A 20,661-nucleotide genomic window follows, 5' to 3' on the forward strand; every position below is an offset into this window, starting at 1 on the left:
TTAAATGTAATTTTTCGACCCATACAAAAAAAATACCATGATACTAATATTCACTCACTTAAATAATTACTTTATTAAACTTCCTGTTATTTAACATAACGAAGATAAAAGTGTCAACTGACTCATACAACACTGAATGATATTTTATAGCAGCGGCAGACACACTTCCTGCTCTGGCAACCTTTCACAGGACTCCGCTGGAAAGCCGAGAGACTGCTGCGCTACCGGCGGCCGCTGTATTTGGCGGTCCAGTCTACTCGTCCGGTCACTGGCTGAGAGTTTGAGCTCCTGGAGAGGCTGGTCTTCGCTGGAGTGCTGGTGATGAATCCAAAGACCTGAGAATTCAGTTTCCTGCTTTTCCATCCTTCATACTCTGAAATCAACACAAAAAACACAAGATAATGTCAAATAGCTTACACCGTTTTTTATTCACAGTGTGTGCCGCTCTTTTTGTCTTACCTTCATTTGAGGGTGCCAGCTTGTTTAAGGTTTTGCTTTTCAATGGTTTGGTTTGCGGCTCCACTCTCAGATCAGCAGCAGACGACAGATCGACTGAAAGATTCGGAAAAAAAGCTGAGTTTAGAGGACGGATACGCCGCCTTTTCCACCGATGCGTCAGTGCCTTATAATAAAATTCCAAATTTCTTCACGTTTAGGAAGATAACCTCTGGTTGAGAAACAATTTACACAACAGGCATGACTGTATTGCATATTATTGTGCAAAAGTCTTGAGCCACCCTTCATTCCTTTATATTTGGCTCGGAAAATATGAACTAAGTGCAACGATTTAATGGAACGTGCAGATGTAAAGGCAACAGCAATTACAGCAAAAACAAAAACTGGTTAGTGAAAAATTAGATTTTATGCATGTCAAACTGTGTTATCATTTTTTGTAGACTCAACTAAAGAAGTGTGTTTTTGCAACAGGCCGCTAGCAACAAAGCACCTGAAAATGCTCAGCTGTCTGTTGTGTGTAGATGCAACATTAGTTCAAGCAGCCAGTGACCAAAGCAAAACTATGAGAGACCTTCAGAATGCCTGGAGAAGTATTGCTCAAGACCACTTTAAAAATTACAAGAAAGTCTGGCTCCTTGGCAGCAATGTATAAAGAAAAGAGTGGTGACTCAACACTTGCACAGTACTGTACATGCCTGTGAGCCAGATGCAATAAATTCCCCTTCACAGTTGAGTAAAAACACTTAAACTTGCAGTTGAATTAATCAAAACAAGTGTAATGACTACAAATGTGTTGACCAAGAATAACTGACGCTAACTGAAAATGAAAGTTCACATCCTTGGTTGTCAGCATTGCCTGCCCGCCCACCTGGCAGGCTGATGACAGTACCCCATCAGCCTTGTTTGGCCGAGGGGTAAAAACCGATTGTTGACCAAGAACAACTGATGTTAACTTTAAATGAAAACTAAAATTTAAAAACTATAAAAATATAACTCTGCTCATGGCTGTTTCTAAATCTAGGGGGTACTAAGCTAAAGTTTGGTTAAGGAGGGAATTAATGGCATTTTTAAAGGTGTTTGTGCCTCAGAACATGAAGGATCTGAAGAAAGAAGCCATGGAGTTAGAAAAGCTTCTCAACCATCGGGACATTTTTAGTATCGTGTGATTCGTGCCAGTAGATGCTCAACTAATAAAAACTGCAGAAACAGAGAAGAGTAATGGAAGGCTCTCACCAGCAGAGGCGCCTCCTATGGGTGCCAGTATAACCCTCTGTCGGGCTCCTCCTGTTTCGGTTTTTTGTAAAGGTGTCATGAACGTCTTGGTGTTGGAGCTGCTCACAAAGGAACCTGAAGAAGAAACCCCATCACAAGTTACAGTTAACCTCTTTAAGGCATTAGAAAAAATACAATTGAAGCCCTAACACACTTTTAAGCGATACCTTTCAAAAGATCAAGATCCTCTGAGGTCTTTTCTTTTAGAGGCGTCTTATCTGGTATTTTAGGAAGACCAACATCTAAAACCACGTGAGAGGAAACCAAAAGTAAGAGTAAGCAGAGGAGAAAGAGTCTTAACGCAAGCTGAAGAAGTCTTAGGTGGACATTCAGTATAATTAAGCTCATTGCTTAACAAATTAAACAGTTTGTTAGTGAAATTTGCATCACATAAACTTTCACTTGACCTGGGAGCACCAGGTTGGGCTGGGTTGAGTTTGATCAAATCAGATTAGAAAATTTAGGCCTGCAATTGAAATCAAAGCATCCCCTAAAAGCATTAAACATTTGATTAAACTGTGAGTATATTCAACAGTACAGAGAAGGGCAGGCAGGGAAATGTGTGTCTTTCAACAGTGTAATGATAAAACTTCTAATATGCATCCATGAAGTTTTCTTGCCTCTCCTGAGAGGGATCTCCAGGCCGTGTCCTCTGGATAAACACGAGGACACTCCGAGCTTTCTGCTGGACACTTGGCCTCTTACTGATGAGGTGCTTTTTGGATTTATGCCTGAAACAACAATGAAACAAACCCAGCTCAGGGTGAAATTTTGTACATTTGTACAGTCTGCACATTAAGAAACCAGACACCTTAACGTAATAGCAAGCTGCAATCAGGCCAAGCTAAGGTTTATTTTGTGACATATTTCCTGTGTCCTTTTATAAGTGTTGTTGTTTTCTTTCGAATATTGTAGGCTCCTTGTAGTACAATATAAAGTTCCTGTTGTCATGAATTGGTGATATATATATAAAACTGAACGGAATTGAATATATATTTTAACTTTATTGTTTAATGAAATTTAGGGCAGGTGGGATTTTTGTTTTTGGATTATGTTCACCAACCTTTGGTTCTTTTCATTGTGGCGTTTATGTGTAAACATGGTTAATTATTATTGCTATTATTATTACTATGTTTTCCTCACCAGGCATATATCTGGACTGGTGGAGGTAGTGCTGCTTGGCTGACATGGTGTTGGAGTCATCTCGGCTCAGTCCGTTGTTGCTTGGCAGTTTTGATCCTCTGTTGTTCTTTGACTCTGAAAATCTGCATTATAACGTTATTTTTTAACGTTTCCCGAAACTCTGATGACGACATTTCACCTGATGATGAGGGTCTCTCACCGACAGCTGTTCCTCAGAGAAGTGATGGTGGGTTTTTTGGAGATGGAAACGCCGGTGTCTTTATCGTCACTGTCGTCCCAACTGTCCACCGACCTGAAAGATGTTTGGCCCCACCGCCGTCGTGCAGGCCGGGCATGTCTATTCTCGGCTCCTCGCTGATTTAACGCGAGGCAAATGTTAAAAGAGAAATGAGTATTAAATTATTATTTTTGTTATTCTTTAAATTTAAATAAAGCTGTATCCAGTGTGGAAGAGTAAATAAAAAAGATAAAAGTTTAGCTCCCTCAAAAATCCAAGCCTTATACTAATCATCCTGCCATGATTGGGTTCACTGTTTAATGCTGCAAGCCTTCACCTCAGTGATGTTTACAGGCTGACAGTGCTCTGGCGGTCTTCTTTTCACCAGACTGAGAGGCTCCTGCTGCCCCTCTGTCAGTGTGCTGGGACACACTGGTTGAAGTGTGCTCTTCTCTATATCCTCCTGAGGAAGAGGAATCTGCTGGATAGGCTGATGGAGAGACTGGCTGCAGGTCTGAGGCTCAGCGTGGGTCGTGACAAGCTCGCAGGGGTCCAGATGAGGCTTACAGAGGGACAGAGGCTTCAGATCTGCAGCTGTCTCAGAAATCTTCTTCTTCTGGGCCTGCTGTTCTGAGTGCTTTAGTGGGGCACCAAGTGTCTGTCCTACATAGAAGTACGGATACCTCAAAGCCTGGAAAACAGTCAATGGAAAAAAGTACAACATCAGAAATTGCTACTAAAAATTTTAGGTCGTGTTGTGTTTTTTTACTTTGTATTTTATAAAGATTTTTACTAACTGAACTGCTTTCTTTTGTAAATTGTTATGTTATTAAATATTCTGTTTTGTTACATCCCAATTTATTTTTCTCAAGCTACTTGTGGCGTGGGTGTGGTCTCTGGCAGGCTGCAGAGGAAGGGTGACGCAGCGAGCTCCCGGGGCGGGGTGAACAGGTGTGCTGGGATGTGAATGTGATTGTGACTCTTTATATGTTCACAGTGACAGTTGGAGAGCGGACATGACAGCGGAGCGGGAGTGTCTGTGTCCCATTGTAAAACCACAGTAAAACCGAATGTCAAAATAAAGAAGTGCTATCACCACGTCCGTGTCTTGTACGTGTGTAAAGGGTCCAACTTCACACTACTCTATTCTACTCAAGCTGTTTTGTAACAAGTTGTGTTTCATTCTTTGACCCATATAACAGGATTACCTTATTTTTCTATCTATACATACACATCTACCTCTACATATAAGCACATATGTGACGGCCTTTTAAATATATATGAATTCCAAAACTAAAAAAACCTTATTTCCACACAATACTACATATAGGTTCACTGTGTGCTGCTTTTATTGCGCTGTAAAGCCTGTGATTCAGAACACTATAGTTATTAACTGTTTTATCTTACTATTATAGCTAATATTAGCTTCTTAACATTTCAAGGTGCTAAAGTAATTATCCAAAATGTGAAATTCATCCAGCTAAAAGCTGAAGTTTCAGGCCTGGTTTGGATATTGTGTAGACTGTTTCTGAAAGAGCACCTAATTAATTCTTCATATTTTTAGCTTAGATTTCGGCGTCATGCATTGAGTTACGCTGGTGGATGTTCACTCCCTCAGCACATCCAAATGTCAAGTTAAGTATTACATTAACTCTCAAGATAAGCTGATTGATTCCCACTTGGATCATATTTCTAAAATTAGAAGCACTCAAGGTACTCAAAGGTGCTCGGGATAAAAGCATTTGGACGACTCGGGTGACTTTGCAGCTCAACATTAATGAGTCGTCCTCACTTCTGTCTATTTGTTTGTTTTTCCAGACAATCTATGCTGGAGTTTATCAGGATCAGAAGTGGGCTTATTATGCTTTCACTTATTTTACCATATATTTTAAAAAAATTTGGGGGTGACAGCCAGATTTGCCTTAAAAAATACAAAGACACAGTGGATGATAAAACTATACTAACCACTCTAAGGTTTCCATTACTTCCAATCCCACAGCCGACAAAATCCAACACACACACAAAATAAATAATTTAACCTGAGAAACTGATGAACTTAAAAAGAGCTGGTAATTAGCAGAATAAGTTCCCTTTAAATGTACCTGAGAAGCACTCGGTCTTTTCTCAGGGTCCCACTGCAGCATGTCTTTCATCAGTGTGATCGCGTCATCACTGGCGTTGGGAATCAGGGACCTGAGGCTGGTGGGAGCGCACTTCGGGAAGCGGAAGTTCATTGAGGCTGCGAGGTTGAAGCCCTCGGGCCAGTCCAACTGACGGGGGGTATCATTGCAAAAGAGATGCTATTAAAGTTGGTCAGTTTTGGGATAGTCATGAATATTTATCACTAATGTGTCTGGTTCCAGTGAGTGCAGGAGGCAAGAAGCTCTACAATCCATAATCTACCAGACTTTATACTAGGGAGCGGCCAGGCTGAATACTGACTCTTTTAAAAACAACCACATCAGATGTTTGTGTTCTCAAATACACCTCCGTCGAGTGATGTGTAGAAAAATTCAGGTCTGTAGGGCATGTGTGAAAACAGCTGTATAGTAACAAAGTAATACAGATGCATTTTGATGGTTCCTCACCTTCTTCAGCGTTCCCAGCACCTGACAGATTTTTAAGATCTCGTCCACCTCGCTGTTTCCTGGGAACAAAGGTGTCAGGGTGTACAGCTCTGCCATGATGCAGCCCACTGCCCAGATGTCGATGGGAGAGCTGTAAGAGTTGGACCTGAGCAGAACCTCAGGGGCCCGGTACCTGAAATAACAGCCCAGGGGAATATATAAAGAGGGCTTTTTAAAAAAATATAAATATAAAATGTGACCCCCTCAAAGAGGATGCTTTGATTACGACCATTTTTATTTTTATATGATAGATCAGAGATGAAGAGTAGATAAGGAAGAGGGGAGCGAGAGTGGGGAGACAGGCAGCAATAATTACTTCAGACCCTTTGGAGTTACTTCATTTTTTTGTATATTCAAGAAAAAAAAAGAAACTCTCACCATCTTGTGGACACATAATCTGTGTAAGGTGGTTGCGAGCGGATTTCTCTTGCTAGGCCAAAATCTGCGATCTTCACGAGCTCCGGGCCCATGCACAGTATGTTCTCCGGCTTCAGATCACGATGGAAATACCCTAAAAAGCCAAGAAGCATTCAAATGAACCCCTGCTGATATTCATCTGTGTAGAGATTTGCATTACTTTCTATATTAGCTTCTACAACTATAACAACCACGACGTGACGTAACCCCCTAATGAAGCAGGTCACAGATTTTAAACAGAGCTCGCACAAAAAAAGGATGCCTTAACCATACAGCGGGAAAATAATAATAATAATGTAAAGAAAAGACAGGAGAAGTCTCTTACCGTGCTTATGCACAAATGCTAAGCCAGATAATACCTGGAACAAAATGTTCCTTATCTCATTTTCTGAAAACATCTGATCTTCTCTGGCAGCAGCAAAGTGGGAAAGGACAAAAGAAAGAAGGGATAAAGAAGAAAGAACAACATGCAAGCTTTTATGACATTAACACCAACAAATAGTAAAAACTGAGCTTTTGTTTGTTTGTTTCTGCTGAATTAAGCTTTGTTACAAGTCACACCTCCTCTTCTCACAGAAGAAGCGAGTCATTTTTGCTTGGACAAAGTCCTGTGATGGCCTACCAACAGTCCAGCATGCATCTACTTACCAGGTTTAATATCATTTCCATAATTCTTATCTTATGTATTCCAAGCCACTACTCACAGCATTTTATTTCTTATTTATTTAGTTGTGCATGAGTTGTTAGGGAGTTATTTTTATTTTACCTTTATTAAAATACCTCTGTGAAGTCACCTACTACGTCTGTGAATAAATGACAGTCCCTGTAATATCTGAAATGTCAAGTTTTTGATGACTGACTCAGGGAACGGCTTGTTTCTGTAAAAACCGAGCCCGACACACGATGACTCAAATAAAACCCAAATAATTCTCACATTCACAGCGGTGATTAAAAACACACAGAAATAGCTAGGAGGCTAACACATCACACATGCTGCGATTTTGCTTTCACAGAAATTCACAATTCTGATTTTCTTACCGTTCTTTCATGAGCTGATAGAGGTTTTCTTTCATATACTCAAAGACAAAGTAGAGGTAGTCATTTTCTCTGATGACTTCCTTCAGTTTCACCACATTGGCATGGTTCAGCTTCTTCAGTGACTATTTGGGAAACACATGTGGGAGCGACCTCAGCTGATTTCCAAAGAGGATCAGTGTGAATTAGACTGCAAAACTACTACAAGTGTAGTTCAAGCTGCTAAATAAGTTATTTAGCTCATAGGCTCAGGTAGCATTTATATAAAGCTAGCTCATTCATGTATGCCAAGTTATACTACAATTAAAAAGGTCATGAGAACAATTTAAAGGTGACATCTAACTCTTTTAGAGAAATAAAATGAACGCTCATTTACAACTTACCTCTATTGTGGATTTTGTAAATAGATTTTATTTAAGCACCTAAATTATATTCTTACCTTCACTTCTCTTAGGTTTAAGCATTCGTCCCAGGAATAAAACTTCCTCTTCATCCTGTTGGAGTGGAATAAATCAGATTTCTATGTGAAATCAGCTTTGCTTGCTAGGAGAGCATGGAGAAATATTGATCTATCCGCATGATCAACTAATGCTAAGCCCAAATGAATCCAAATCTGTTAAGACTTTGAGACAAATTCTGGATAATTTTCTCTGTTTAAGGGGTGCCTGGCTCTCAGAAAACACCTGTATCTCAACCTCAAACACCTCCATATCAGTTTAATGGTAATTCTATGCTACAGTAAACAAGTCGATGTTAAGCTCAGCATTGTGCTGTTCTCCACATCTGTCTTGGTGCTCCCTTCTTATCTCTGTTTCACCGTGCCATAGAGAGCAGCAAAACACTCTCAATGACCCAAAACCTTACAGGTATTGCCTTAAAACCCGCTGATGGCACAGACATTTGGAAACTTTAACTGAAAGATCTTGGTGCTCCATCAGCAATCCACCCAGAAGACCAAGGTGATTAGGACAGATTTCAAGAAGAAAAGAGATGACCTGAAATCTGTGACCATAAAAGGCAAGGCTGTGGAAACAGTGCCTTGATTTTCCAGGTCTGCATACACACAGCAAAATACAACAATGCCTCCACTTTCAGAGAAGAAGAACAACAACTACAGGAGGTCTACCAATTGGAAAGTCGGTGGCTCAATTCACCAGCAGTTCCAGTCTAAATGTTTAAGTATCCTTTATGCGTCCATTGAAATGTTTGCAAAGTGCTTTGAGTGCTCAGTTAGAGCAGAAAAGTGCTATATAAGTACCAGTCTATTCACTTAAAACATAACCACTTTGTTGTGGACCAGAGGGCTTTGCAGGGACTGTGGAGGACATGACTGGAGCACAGCTGGAGCTGCCTGCAGCTGAGGACATGTACTTGTCTAGATGTCTGGGCAGGATCTCGAAGACTTAAGGAGACCCAACTTACGCTGCTCAACACCTCTTTGAACCGTTTCCCTCTGGCAGAGGTTACAGGACTTTCCACTCACACACCACAAGGATGAAAAACATCTTCTGCTAATGCTGACATCTACTACTGCTTGTATTAATTCTTGTATTCCCGTTTATTACACAACTCTATACACTTGTAGCAGCCACTCGGGCTTTAATCAGCTTAACCTTCTGAGACTAAACAACACAGTGAATCCCTGACACGTTTACTGGTGCTCCACGCACTCACCTCTTTATGGCCACCAGCTCACCAGTCTCATTGCTCTTGCCCAGGAGCACACTGCCATACGTGCCGTCCCCGAGCTGCTTGAGTGTGGTGTAGCGGTTAATCATCCACACAGAGCCCTGGCTCTCCTTCAGTGAGGAACCCTGACAATCCCAGACACTGGTCATTGTGAGCCCATTAACAATCGTCCACAGGTCAACAACTGATAGGCTGATGTGTCCTGCTACTGTGAGGCTGCCCTAAAGCTTTCACTGCAGAAACACAGACATGAAACATCCATTCATCCTTTACGTTCCTCTCTGCAGACGGGTGATGTAGGGTAAGGCTTACCTTAAGAGGAAGACTGGAAAAGCCCTGCCCACTCCACTCTGCCTCACCTATCCTCCAGCTAAGTCTTTCATGGTGGTAGAGGAAGGGCGAGAGGAAATGGATTAAAGTTTTCATGGGATTAAGAAAGTCTGACACAAAGCAGACTAACAGGGGAAGCCTGCTTCGTGTCAGAGGAGTGTGAAAGTGGGGCACATTTGGTGTAGAATCTTCAAGTAAACAGCAAAATCAAACACCAGTATAATTTAATCTTTTTCAAAAAACTGTTAGCACACAGGCTCATTATGTTTAATTTGGTAGGCTTCCTTAACTTTTTCAGCAAAATGAATTCATGATTTGTTGCTAAAAAACACACTGGAAGGCATCGTAGCCCAACAACAACAAATCATCTACCATGTGGAGCACACCTTCAACTCCAGAGTCCCGGGTTTCATTTGAAACCCAATTAACCTACATTCACAGTGGGTAGAAGCAGGATGTTGGTCATTATTTAACAAATTAAGGTCAGTGTGTATTTTTAACTGACATAAGATGTGATTAAATGAGGGCCTGTAGTAATTATAGCCCCATGATTAAATACGGTATCATCCATCCATGGCTTCATGAACCTTGCTTTGTGCACTGGTGCATAGCCTTGTTGGAATGGGGAGGGGCCATCCTCGAATTTTTCCGACAGATTTGGGAGCATGAAATTGTCCAAAATGTGTTGGTACTCTGAAGTATTAGAAGTTGGGAACTCGGGGGCCAAGCCCAACTCCTGAAAAACAACCCATAATCCCCCTCCACCAAAGTCTGGTGGAGGGGGATTATGAGGTGTTTTGAGATGTTCAGAGATAGTCACTTGTTGAAGACTTAACTTGAGACAGAAAGGCCCACAAACAAACAGCAGCTGAAAGCCGCTGCAGTACAGGCCCAGCACAGCATTAAAGAGGAGGAAACCCAACATCTGGTGATGTCCATGACTTCAAGATGCAAAGGGTTTTCAACCAAGTATTAGAAATAAACATTTTATTTTCAGTTATTCAGTTAGTCCAATTACTTTTGAGTCCCTGAATTGAAGGGATTTTGTTAAAAATGCTTTAGTTCCTCACATTTTTATGCAGTATTTTTGTTCAGCCCACTGACTTAAAGCTGACAGTCTGCACTTTGTTGAGTTGTTTCATTTAAAATTCATTATGGTAATGGTACAAAACCAAAATTAGAACAATATACAGACCGAACTGTTTTTCTTTTGCTCCCCTTATAAATTGTAAATAAACTTATATTGCTTGCTATTTATTGCTCATATTTGGTTACGGTATTTTGTTTTATAATCATTTTACTATTATCACAATTTTATTTATGACTTTATTATTTTGTGAGTTGTCTAGACATGCCTGAGAAGGCAACCTTGAACTTTAAATCAGCTAATCAAGTATAGCGTTTTATTTTTATGGACCTGTTCTCAGAACTTTTTGATTACAGCATGTATTTTCCACCAATGTCACAGTGTTGAATTTATAATTAAATGTTACATAACAGCATAATTCCAGTGGAAATTTAGCTTTGACTTTTCTCTGTGTTTGTGGTAAAAGACTGGGATTAAAAAAGGACAAGAGTTTGTGCCTTAAAATAATACCTGTTAACTTTATAGCGTAATTATTCTCCTTCATTTAGCAACCTTTTCAAATACCTCTAAAAACTATTTTTGTACAGCTGCCTTTTTGATATGTTCTCGAAGTTCATAAAAAATACAGGAGAAAACAAACGATACTGAAGAAAATGTGAGCTCTGTTTCGAACTTTACACCACTTAAACCATTAATATTATCGTCTAAAAATCTTACCATTATATTTCAGATACTATTGGCACAGGTTTGTAACAGAGTTAGCTAGCTAGCTAGAAAAAATGTCTAGCTACAAATTTAAACTCTATCATAAAAAAATATATATCACATAATAAATAAAAAATAGACATTTTATTTATTAATTATTCTGCGTTGCATAACTTGAGTATCCGTAAGATTAAAGTGTAGCTACCTCAGGAGCCATTTCACTGCTGGAGATAACACAGAGATGCTAGCTTTCAGCAGCTAGCTGTCGCTTAGGCAACAAGACTTCCAAAATAAAAGTCAAGAGAACTCGGATATGGGCAGACCTATGATTAAGCTTGTATTAGAAGTATATCCAATATAATTAAATTAATGTGTAATAAAAATTCTAACTTTTTTGTTAGTTCAGTTTTATTTTTCTTCACATTTTTCGTCACAATCTTATTTAAATTTCTACGATACTTTATTGTATATATGTATTTATGTATGTATGTATTTATTATATATTTACTTTTTATTAAGATATCTAAATTTTATTTTACTGAGCAACAGGCTAGTCTACTTATACTTATTTTGTTATATACTTGTGTCTAATTGCAATAATTAAAGGAGTTTCCAGCTCTGAGATAAATTTAAAAGAAATCCATCTTACTTCACAAATGCTGTGATGTCATGTCAATATTTAAACAGAAAACCAAAAGGAACAAGATAATGCTGTTAACAATCGGCAAGATTTAAATCGGAATATTTTTGATTATTTATTGAGATTTGCAATAAATATTTTTGTTTTATTTTGTTTTTTTGAGTTTGACAAAACAACCTAATAACTTTTAGTTCACTCACATGACATCATCTTTATCAGCACATGGCACACACAAGTTTATATTTCCATTACCCAGATCCTTGCATAATCTGACCCCTCACATTTACATATGATCAATATTTCAATATTTAATGATATTTAATATCAATATTTCACATGTAGTAAAACCAGAAAAAGAAGATCACACACAGGAAAAATACACAGACACTATATGACAAAGGGAAGGCAGGACTATTTATATACAGAAGGCTAATTGGCAAAGTAGAAACAGGAGGGGAAAGAGGTGAACATAATCAAGACAAACACAGGACACTAACTGTCAAACGAAAACAATAAATAACAAGAAAATTAAACACAGTGACAAGAAAAGTCACAATGAACAAGATACAAAAGCACATGAGGGAAACTCAGAAAACAAATGAAAACTGGTGCACGAAATAATGAAACCAAGGTAAGGACTCAAAATAAAACCACACAACAACACAACCCCCCAAAAACATCAAGAATAGACTCTTCAGATGCCCAAACTCAGATATGTTAACTCTGGGCAAACTCAAAAACGTGATGAGTCCCACGCACCATGTCACTTTGCTGACCCTTCCATCCCTCCCACACAATAAATGCACTTGAGACTATCCCAGAACCTATACAATGTAAAAGGACATTGTTAAGTCAAAACAACAGGATGGAACCTACAAGGTTCATAATGTAAAAACATACTGGTGCTTGTCTTTTGGGGTTCAATTGTGGCTCAGAGTAGAGGGTTTCAAACTATGCTACAGATCTTCTTTACTAATGCACATCATGCTGTTGCAGAAACAGCCTCCCAGAGGAAGAAGCACTTCTATCACTGGCTTACTGTTTCACAAGTGCTCCATCTAGTGGTCCAATTTGCTCTCTGCACCTGTTTGTGTAGTCAGAATGTTTTCTGATCCGATTATTCACGTCACAAAGCTCCCCAGTTATCAGACACTTAATTCAAGTGCCCCACACTGACTCTAGTGCTGTTCATGAAGCCACTGAAATATTTTTACCTTCATACGATGAAGGTAAAAGTTAGACAGCCTTGAAGTGCCAATGGTGCTAAATATTTGGCACTTTTAAAATCATCACATTTCAAAAGTGCAACAAGGTCAATTTTACAGCCATTCTCAGTGCCAGAATCAAATTGATATGTCATAGTTTTAATAGTAAAACCGTACTGATTTAATGTCTATGTCAGAGTAACAGGAAGAAGCATTTGTAGCCTGGATGTTTTTAAGTTAAGGTTCTGGTAATTTAAAAACTTAAAAACGTGGATTTCTGAGTACAATTTAAAGGATTGCATCACTGTGTGGGACAGAAGGCTGTTCAAAACAAGTTATAAAGGTCTGATTAAATATATAAATACATTTTGATACAAGACTCATCTTCTTGCTGTGGTTTCTCCTGTGAGTCCTATTTTATCTGAAAAATGTTGGAAAATTCAGAAAATCATCATAGCATGAAGGTCATATTTTGCATGGCTTAAATATGTTATAGTTTTTATATTATATGGAACTCCCCCAAATTATGTTGTTTAGACTCACAATACAAAAAAACTGTTTATGAGAAAATAAAGGAAGCATTAAAAAACATTATTCATGTTGTGATAATGTGATGAACCATGAGAAAGAGGAACCAGTGCAGGAGCAAACAGGTCATACACTGTCATGCACGTATAATAAAAATCCAGGACATTTTGCCAAAAGGTAAAATTCACAAACACATTAAATCTGTTTGTGAATTTTGTTATGCACAAGGTTATCAATCATAAACACAAGGAAAAACGCTAAACGCAGGAGAAAAATGGCTAGCATTCAAAACTGTTTGTACTGTTCAAACAACATTATTTGATCTGGGAATACTCAAAAAACTGAAAAATTTAAAGTACTTATATTTTTTATCGGTGGATTTAATTCTTAATGCACTGGCATCCACATATACATTTAATGTTGCTGCTGGTAAGAGTGGAGTTCATTTTCATAACTTTATACACTGTTTATAAATAACAGTCTACTTTTTACCTGGTATAATGGGCCTTAATTTATTATACATATATAATTGATACAAATTGTGTATGTAGTTATATTTTCTACAGGTAAACAGTTTTTTAGCACCAGCTGAGGTGACAGAGAGGGGACTGTGCCACCACATCCTCTCCCTTGTTGACACGCCCCTGCTTAAGACACTAGCTCCCACTGTTAAAACAGACAGTAGTGCCTAATATATATTTTTTAAATCATAGAAACAATGTTAAGAGTTAAAGTGCCATTTTGGTAATATCTTTCTAATATCCTTGTGTGCGCCACAGATCGTGTCAAAGGAATGTTTGCAGGGCCAAATAAAGAAACGCTTTGGTGCCGTGTCTTAAAATAGAGATTACGGTCTAGAGAGCAGGAGCCACCAACTGATTTAGAGATGCAAGCATGAAATGTGAGGAATGAAAACCATGACCAGCATTCTCGAAATGGCCATACTGTAGTAATGTGACGTGCCGTGCATTGCACCTAACAACTGTGCAGTGAGATTGTTGCCTGTCTGTGAGGCGCATAGACGCGTTTTTTTCCAAGGTTGTGCTTTTGGTTACTTACGGTAAGGTGGACCCGCAGTGTCCACTAAAGGATCAGGTGATCCACTAACTACGAAGCGAAGGCTGACTGGGGAAAATGCAAAATGACATATAGCAAATGTCGGAGCATAATTCATTCACGTTTTCGGCTCAAATTCGGACCTGAATCGCATCGCTGGAGCTCCAATGTGACGATGGCTCGTTAGGGCTCGTGGCACAACGGCGATTTTTTTTTGATATTTTAATTTATGAAAAATCACATTCACAGACACATATTGGTTTCAACATGGGGCTGTGCTACAGTCTGCGTCCCCGGCTCTTCGGGGACCTGAGCGGCTCTATCTCCAACGCTACCTCGGACTCGGACCAGCCTCCGGATGCCGCCGTGCCGACACGCGCCGGGGGAGCTCGCCAGGAGGACACCGGGGGATGCGGGGAGACTTCGTCGCTACGCGGCGGCCTGGTGCGCCCCGGGGACCCTGCCAGGCTCCCGGCCGGGGAGCACCGCCGTGGAGACACCGGTACCGACGGTGTGCTCATACAGAACGGAGGCGGCGGAGGTGGAGGCAGCGGTAAAGGGACGGGGAAGGACCGCGGCCGCCGCTTACAGCTGCTGCAAAAAACAAGCACCCAAAAGCAGAAAAACTGTGACAAACTGCTGGTGGAGGAGAAGGAGGCCGAGAAGGAGGCGAAGAAAGTCAGTAAGAATATAGACAGGGTGCTCAAGGAGCTCAAACGGGAGTACAAACAGACGCATCGGCTGCTGCTGCTCGGTAGGTTGTGTACCTCTGTTTTATTATTAGAAACCAAAAAACGCACTGGCCTTTCCAGAAATTATGTCACTGCTCTGGCGAGGCCTGTTGCCACATCTGTTGGCTTGGCTGTGAAGACTAAACTCCCTGCGGCTGTCAATGACAAGTGATGAAGATGGACGTTTAGACTACCGGATCCTTGCTGTCACAGTTACATTCAGGGTTATGGGGATTTTTGAATAGCCAATTAAGCGAAATGTCGACTGTTAATCAGGGACAAACATAAACATTACATGGGCACACAGACACTTCTTAGCTGGAGGCTATACTGGGCCGTATTTGCCTTGTGTAGTAGCCTCTATCATAGTATGAGTGTGGCATATGTCCAAGGCGACAGAAAACAAATATTTCTTTTATTAGCTGGCACATTTGGACTCTGGAGTGTCCTATAAGTGCAGCTGACTTGCTCTGTAAAGATAATCTAAAGATGCCTTAGCTTTGGCTGTTTGGTTATTCCCACTCAGCACTTATGTGGAGGAGCTGGGGCACTTTTTAAAGTCATACCCACCAACAAATATACTGTAACACAGGCTGCTTTAGTAATGCTCTAGTGTCTATTAAATTAGATGTTATACCTAAAACAAGTGGTTTTCACACATTTTTGTACCCAAGGCACCCCAAGATTTCAAGGCGTACGTCAGTTTGTATTTGCAGAAAAAAGCCCACATGTTGAAATGTTGTTAATTCTTCTTTAAATTCTGAAGACGCTTTGGATCACAGATGTGCAGCATCTGCACTTAAATGACACCTACAGTTTAGATCGTTGTAGTTTGGCCCACACAGGGAAGCAATTCATCAATCGGACTGCTTGTTCACTAATACACTGCATTTACATCTCATTTATTGCTTTTTGTGCTACGGGAATAATATTGTAAGTTTGGGACAAAATCACAAGGCACACAATGTGACAACCACTCCTGTAATTATATAACCGGAGACAACAGGTACATCTAGTTACAGTAGTCTTTTTTCCCCTCCCTCCAGTAAATGAATCCATAAAGTGTGTAAGGTGACCTTAGTGTACAAATATGTACTGCATAGAGATCATTTAGCTTCTTGCTGCTGTGCCTTGTTCAAGTACAGTTTAGTGTACACACAGAATATAGCTCGCTGGTTTGCTCAATAAATGTGGGGACTCATGTGGTGCAGTATAGTAAAGCATTCCACTCTGCAATATAGTGACTAGAGTTGGCTTCTTGTGATAGACTATAATATGCAAATATGGTTCATAACAATTAGAGTCTGTCTGATATGGGAGCCACAGCAGGCAGAGATTTATATTATATATTTTAAAGATATATCGACCATTTTAAAGTTATCCCAAACTTATTTTTCTACCTCTATATTGTGTTTTTTAAATGTTAATTGGACGACACAGCATATCTGTGATCAAGTGACCAATATATCAGTTCGGTTCTTATAAAAAGACTACTTAGCTTTTGGTTATAGGACCATGTTTGCTCTAGCAGTCATGTATGAGAGAGTATTTTATAATATTATTTGTTAAAAATGGACTTTTGGCTAAACTGTTACATGTTTACAGTAAGGGGGTTTCAATAACTATGTTATTTTGCTTTAATAAACAGCGGAGGAGTGTATAGGAGCCTGTGGTGTAGAGTGAGCTCACTTTAGGGATTTCCAATAAAATAGCTCGATTAACACTGACAAATGTAAATGGTGTAATTGTGAAAGATGAATTGAGATAAGGTGATTTGCATCAGGCACTGCGTGCTAAATTTGGCTCCTGTGATTCTTTAAAGTTTTATTTTTAAGTGCGTTATCTGCCCAGAGACACCAAAAATAGTCTGTCTTTGAAAAAAAAAAGTTAACCAATTGAATAAATGGTTCAAATAATATTTTAAAGCATATTATGGTGACTTGTAGTATTAGATCATATTTACTCTGGAGTTCTCTATATGTGTATAATATATTAAAAAATGACCTTTTTGCTAACTGTTGCACATTTAGAGTCTGCATTTTAAATAACCAAACAAATATGATAAAATGATCCACTCAGAGTACAAACTTACAGACTGATCCCAGTTCTGACCTTCGGTTTGATGGTTACACCTTCATTTATGAAGAATTTACAAGTTCACATAGATTTGTCAGCCTTTGCAAGTGATCAGTTTAATAAATAATTGGGGGTTATGGCCCTTTGTATACAGTAAATTATTATAGTGTGGAAAAAAAACCCATAACCAGCAAATTCATATTTAAATAAGTATGTGGGACACGTATTGATTTTAAACGTGTTTATATGAACTACAGGACTTGTATACTTAACCAGACCATCACTGGGTCCCATAGATGGATTGTTTATATGAATTCCAGTCTTATGCTCAGAATGATGGCGATTTTGGGCTGGACCTCTTCACCAGCGGAAATGGCTTAGAGCTCATTTCGACCACCTTGCAGAGCATTCAGCGCAGAAACGAAAATGTAACACCCATCTTTGAATTCAGCCCTCCAGCTGCTTTTGAGATTACACTTTAATTAATACTGTCATATTTTATATAGATGTATCTTGTAATTTGTGTTATTTCACCCCTCTACTGTAAAAGAAAACTTGCACAGCACTTGATATTTTTTTTCAAGAGAGAAAATCTTGACCAGGAGCAGAAGCTTAAAGGTGGCCAGGGCTAACCTGATTATAAAAGACTTAGATGTCGACACATTTACAATAAAAACAGAACTGATGCTCTTTTGTTTTTCGCAGTTTCATGCCGGGCTTGATGCTGTATCGCATGCATTTCCTCTACTTCGAAAAGTGCACTGCTTCTTTCCTCGATTATTATAAATGGCTGCCAGTTTAATTTCCTGAGTAAACAGCTCCCACTAATTACACACAGGAAGAAATGGCTCATCCTAATGAAGCCGCACAGGCCACTGTCATACATTCTTCCATGGAAGCTTACAGCATGTTTGACCTGTGTTACTTCAGCATGATCTGCCTCCATAGGATCACAGTTATTTTTGGGAGCTGGCTGACTCTCCTGGTACACCCAGCAGCCCTTGCGGGCCACCTCTGGCTTCTCCCGAGAGGCCTCTGGGGCTTTATATCCTGCCAGTCTCCAGCAGGACTCCTGTTGCAGTGGACTGAGGTGGTTTGTGTTCCTCTGAAAGTGGACACCTTTCAAATAGTGTTACATTTCAACGCAACGTATGGTGGCTAATCTGGGTCACTTTATCTGTTTGTATTTGTTGCAGTAATTTAGTGAAATAACAATGATTAAGAGGAACGAATGCGGACCATAAATGGGCTGCCGTGCTAGGCTTTGAGCACGCTTTGGTAATATTTATACAATCAGGTAAATGTTCGAATGCTGTGTTAGGCTTTTTCTTCATATGGTAACAGCTGATGAGTAATATTTCAATTCAGCACTAACTTGGAAAATATGATGTTAACCTGCTGAAGTGAAGCTGAAACAGTTTCTTTTCCTAAAAGTAAATAATTTTTCTTCATTTTCCAAGATTTTATGTTCAAATACAGAAATAAAGATAATTTCTTGTGGAGCTGAGACATTTCATCATTTAAAAAAAAAGTATTTTAGCAAAACTTCACACGTTCAAGCTTTTTTTAAATACAGATATTTGTGAGATTCATTCATTGGTCTTCTGTGATAGCAGGTTGACTTTCTTTATGTTCTTTAGATCGTTGACAAGTGGAAAAATGTGAACCATAATGACGGATAATGGAAATAGAAGTGATTCATATTTGTTTATGTATATAGCAGGGACGTTGCATGCACTATATTTAAATAAAATATATATGTAGTCATAATTGTAGGACTTCTAGCCACAAATAATTTGCAAATTAGGTGTAAAATAAACATAAAGAAATAATAAAATGGAACAGATTTTTTTTTTTAAAACAGTCCCTGAGAAGAGTGATCACAGATTTGCCTTAGTTTTTTCTCGGTGTTAAAAGTTGTAAAATCAGTCATGTCTTTATTTCTTATGGCAGGGTTTTCCAGCTCTCTGGACCTTTTAACCTCAAAAGGGGACTGATCAAATTTTCTTTTATTTAACCAGGAAGTCCCATCGAGAGCAAACCTTTTACAGGAAAGGCCACCATCAAGGAAGCATACATGTTAAAAACTGCGTAATAGTGCAAAATGTACAAATACCCTCAACATAAAAGACAAAACAACCACTTTCTTTATAGTGCCTTTGAATGCAACAAAAAGTATATATGAGTGTTTAAGTGTAGATCTTTCTGCAAAGCATCAATAGTGGAATTTTAAAATCAATTTTATGGAGCAGATCTGTGACTAGTTTGTTCAGACATTTAAAAATTGCAATTTGACAAAATATGTCAGCCTGTGAAGGTAAATCACTTCTGATCCAATATTTTTGACCTCCTGAGACCCGAGTTCCTGTTTGGGATCTATTTGGGATTAGTTGGATACCTGATAAGAATAAAAACTAAGCTTTCATCCTTGAACAGGAAGTTGTAACTTTGTTACATAACTGTTACATACTAAAAAAGTATTTCCTCATATGGGAAGTTTTCTTTAAATAGCATAGCAAAGTTTAAGGCACTGCCGGTTTTCAGGAGGTTAAAGCTTGCTTGTGTAGTTTACTGACGACGTTACACAGAAATATAAACAAAATATTTAACGATAGCTTCTCTAATGAAGATGCAGCCCTTTATTAAAGGTTTTGAGATTGCCACATGCTCTGCAACTTTAACATATCCGATGTGTTTGAATTGCAAAGCAAGATGGCTCATTTTAGTCAAAAATAGGCCTTTTCATTTATCTGTTTAGACACAGAAAGTCACGGATCTGTGTGTAATTATTATTATCTGGACTTCTCACAGCACAGTAATGTTATATTTTCTTCAAACCTACAGTAAAAACATTCTTTATTAGGCGTGTTCAAATAAAAGACACTTCAGAAAATGTGAAGTAGTGCATTTTTTACTTGCAGTGCAGGAATACAGGGATGGGAACTGGAAGGAAAGTTCCTATGATTTCTTGGAGAGGAAGTTACTTTATTGTTTGGCCTCTTGGCTCAGATTCTCCACAGTCCTCTGATAATATCTGTTACAGCTTTCCTAGATGTCCTTAACTGGCTGTTTCATATCTCAGCCTTATCGCCTTCATAAGCCTGAACAACAGGCTGCTAACAATGTGGTACTTCTGACCGAAACGATCACTGAAACGAGGTAGGCTGGCTAAATGCGGATTTCGTTGGAAGTCCCGACGAGATGTGCTTTTTAGTTTTGTTTTTGTTTGCCTTTTGAGTCCCTATCCTCCATGTGAAATCATGCACACTTTGGAAAATCTTACTCATTCACACAGGCCCCACCCCCAGCCCTTTCGAATACAAGCAGAGGCAACTGAACTTTGCTTCTGTCTAAATGGGTTTTATCATTGACCACTCCTGAACTTTGCTACTCATTGCTTAGAGTTCCCAGTTAATGTAATGAGCAACAGCAGGTACTGGAGTATGA

General features: G+C 39.2%; 2 protein-coding genes across 4 annotated transcripts in view; one reads left to right on the forward strand and one right to left on the reverse strand.

The window, feature by feature from the left end:
* Positions 1 to 49: 49 nt before the first annotated feature.
* On the reverse strand, positions 50 to 11,251 carry LOC102292042 (serine/threonine-protein kinase MAK). Of its 3 annotated transcripts, none has more exons than XM_005924577.3 (17): positions 11,184 to 11,251; positions 9,169 to 9,232; positions 8,842 to 8,981; positions 7,607 to 7,661; positions 7,171 to 7,292; positions 6,458 to 6,540; positions 6,094 to 6,226; positions 5,677 to 5,848; positions 5,191 to 5,358; positions 3,426 to 3,779; positions 3,071 to 3,225; positions 2,872 to 2,993; positions 2,349 to 2,459; positions 1,896 to 1,970; positions 1,690 to 1,803; positions 460 to 552; positions 50 to 373 (listed from the first exon to the last, which is right to left on the reverse strand). In XM_005924577.3, exons 3-17 carry the CDS (start codon positions 8,943 to 8,945, stop codon positions 222 to 224), a joined length of 2,013 nt encoding a protein of 670 aa, XP_005924639.1. In that variant the 5' UTR covers positions 8,946 to 8,981; positions 9,169 to 9,232; positions 11,184 to 11,251; the 3' UTR covers positions 50 to 221. The 3 variants fall into 3 exon arrangements, with proteins under 3 accessions (XP_005924639.1, XP_014189793.1, XP_014189794.1); XM_014334307.2 differs by having other exon boundaries at positions 8,842 to 9,089; XM_014334308.2 differs by lacking the exons at positions 9,169 to 9,232; positions 11,184 to 11,251 and having other exon boundaries at positions 8,842 to 9,158.
* Positions 11,252 to 14,427: 3,176 nt separating this feature from the next.
* LOC102292352 (guanine nucleotide-binding protein G(olf) subunit alpha) overlaps positions 14,428 to 20,661 on the forward strand; it is a 53,965-nt gene continuing 47,731 nt past the window's right edge. The window contains exon 1 of the mRNA XM_005924578.2: positions 14,428 to 15,161. Within this exon, the coding sequence (XP_005924640.1) occupies positions 14,675 to 15,161 (487 nt within the window). The 5' untranslated portion in view covers positions 14,428 to 14,674. The remainder of the gene's footprint in view (positions 15,162 to 20,661) is intronic.

Source organism: Haplochromis burtoni, unplaced genomic scaffold (genome assembly GCF_018398535.1).
Source record: "Haplochromis burtoni strain Fernald_Lab_line unplaced genomic scaffold, NCSU_Asbu1 Contig_78, whole genome shotgun sequence".
Lineage (NCBI taxonomy): Eukaryota > Metazoa > Chordata > Actinopteri > Cichliformes > Cichlidae > Haplochromis > Haplochromis burtoni.

What these genes read in the sequence shown, in the direction of transcription:
- LOC102292042 (XM_014334307.2), bottom strand. Translation starts at nt 9,005, where the DNA reads ATGACCAGTGTCTGGGATTGTCAGGGTTCCTCACTGAAGGAGAGCCAG. An exon ending in AGCATTTGTGCATAAGCACG is followed by an intron (nt 6,227 to 6,457) that starts GTAAGAGACTTC and finishes TTGGCTTTTTAG; the next exon opens with GGTATTTCCATCGTGATCTG. An exon ending in GATTATGTGTCCACAAGATG is followed by an intron (nt 5,849 to 6,093) that starts GTGAGAGTTTCT and finishes CTGTTATTTCAG; the next exon opens with GTACCGGGCCCCTGAGGTTC.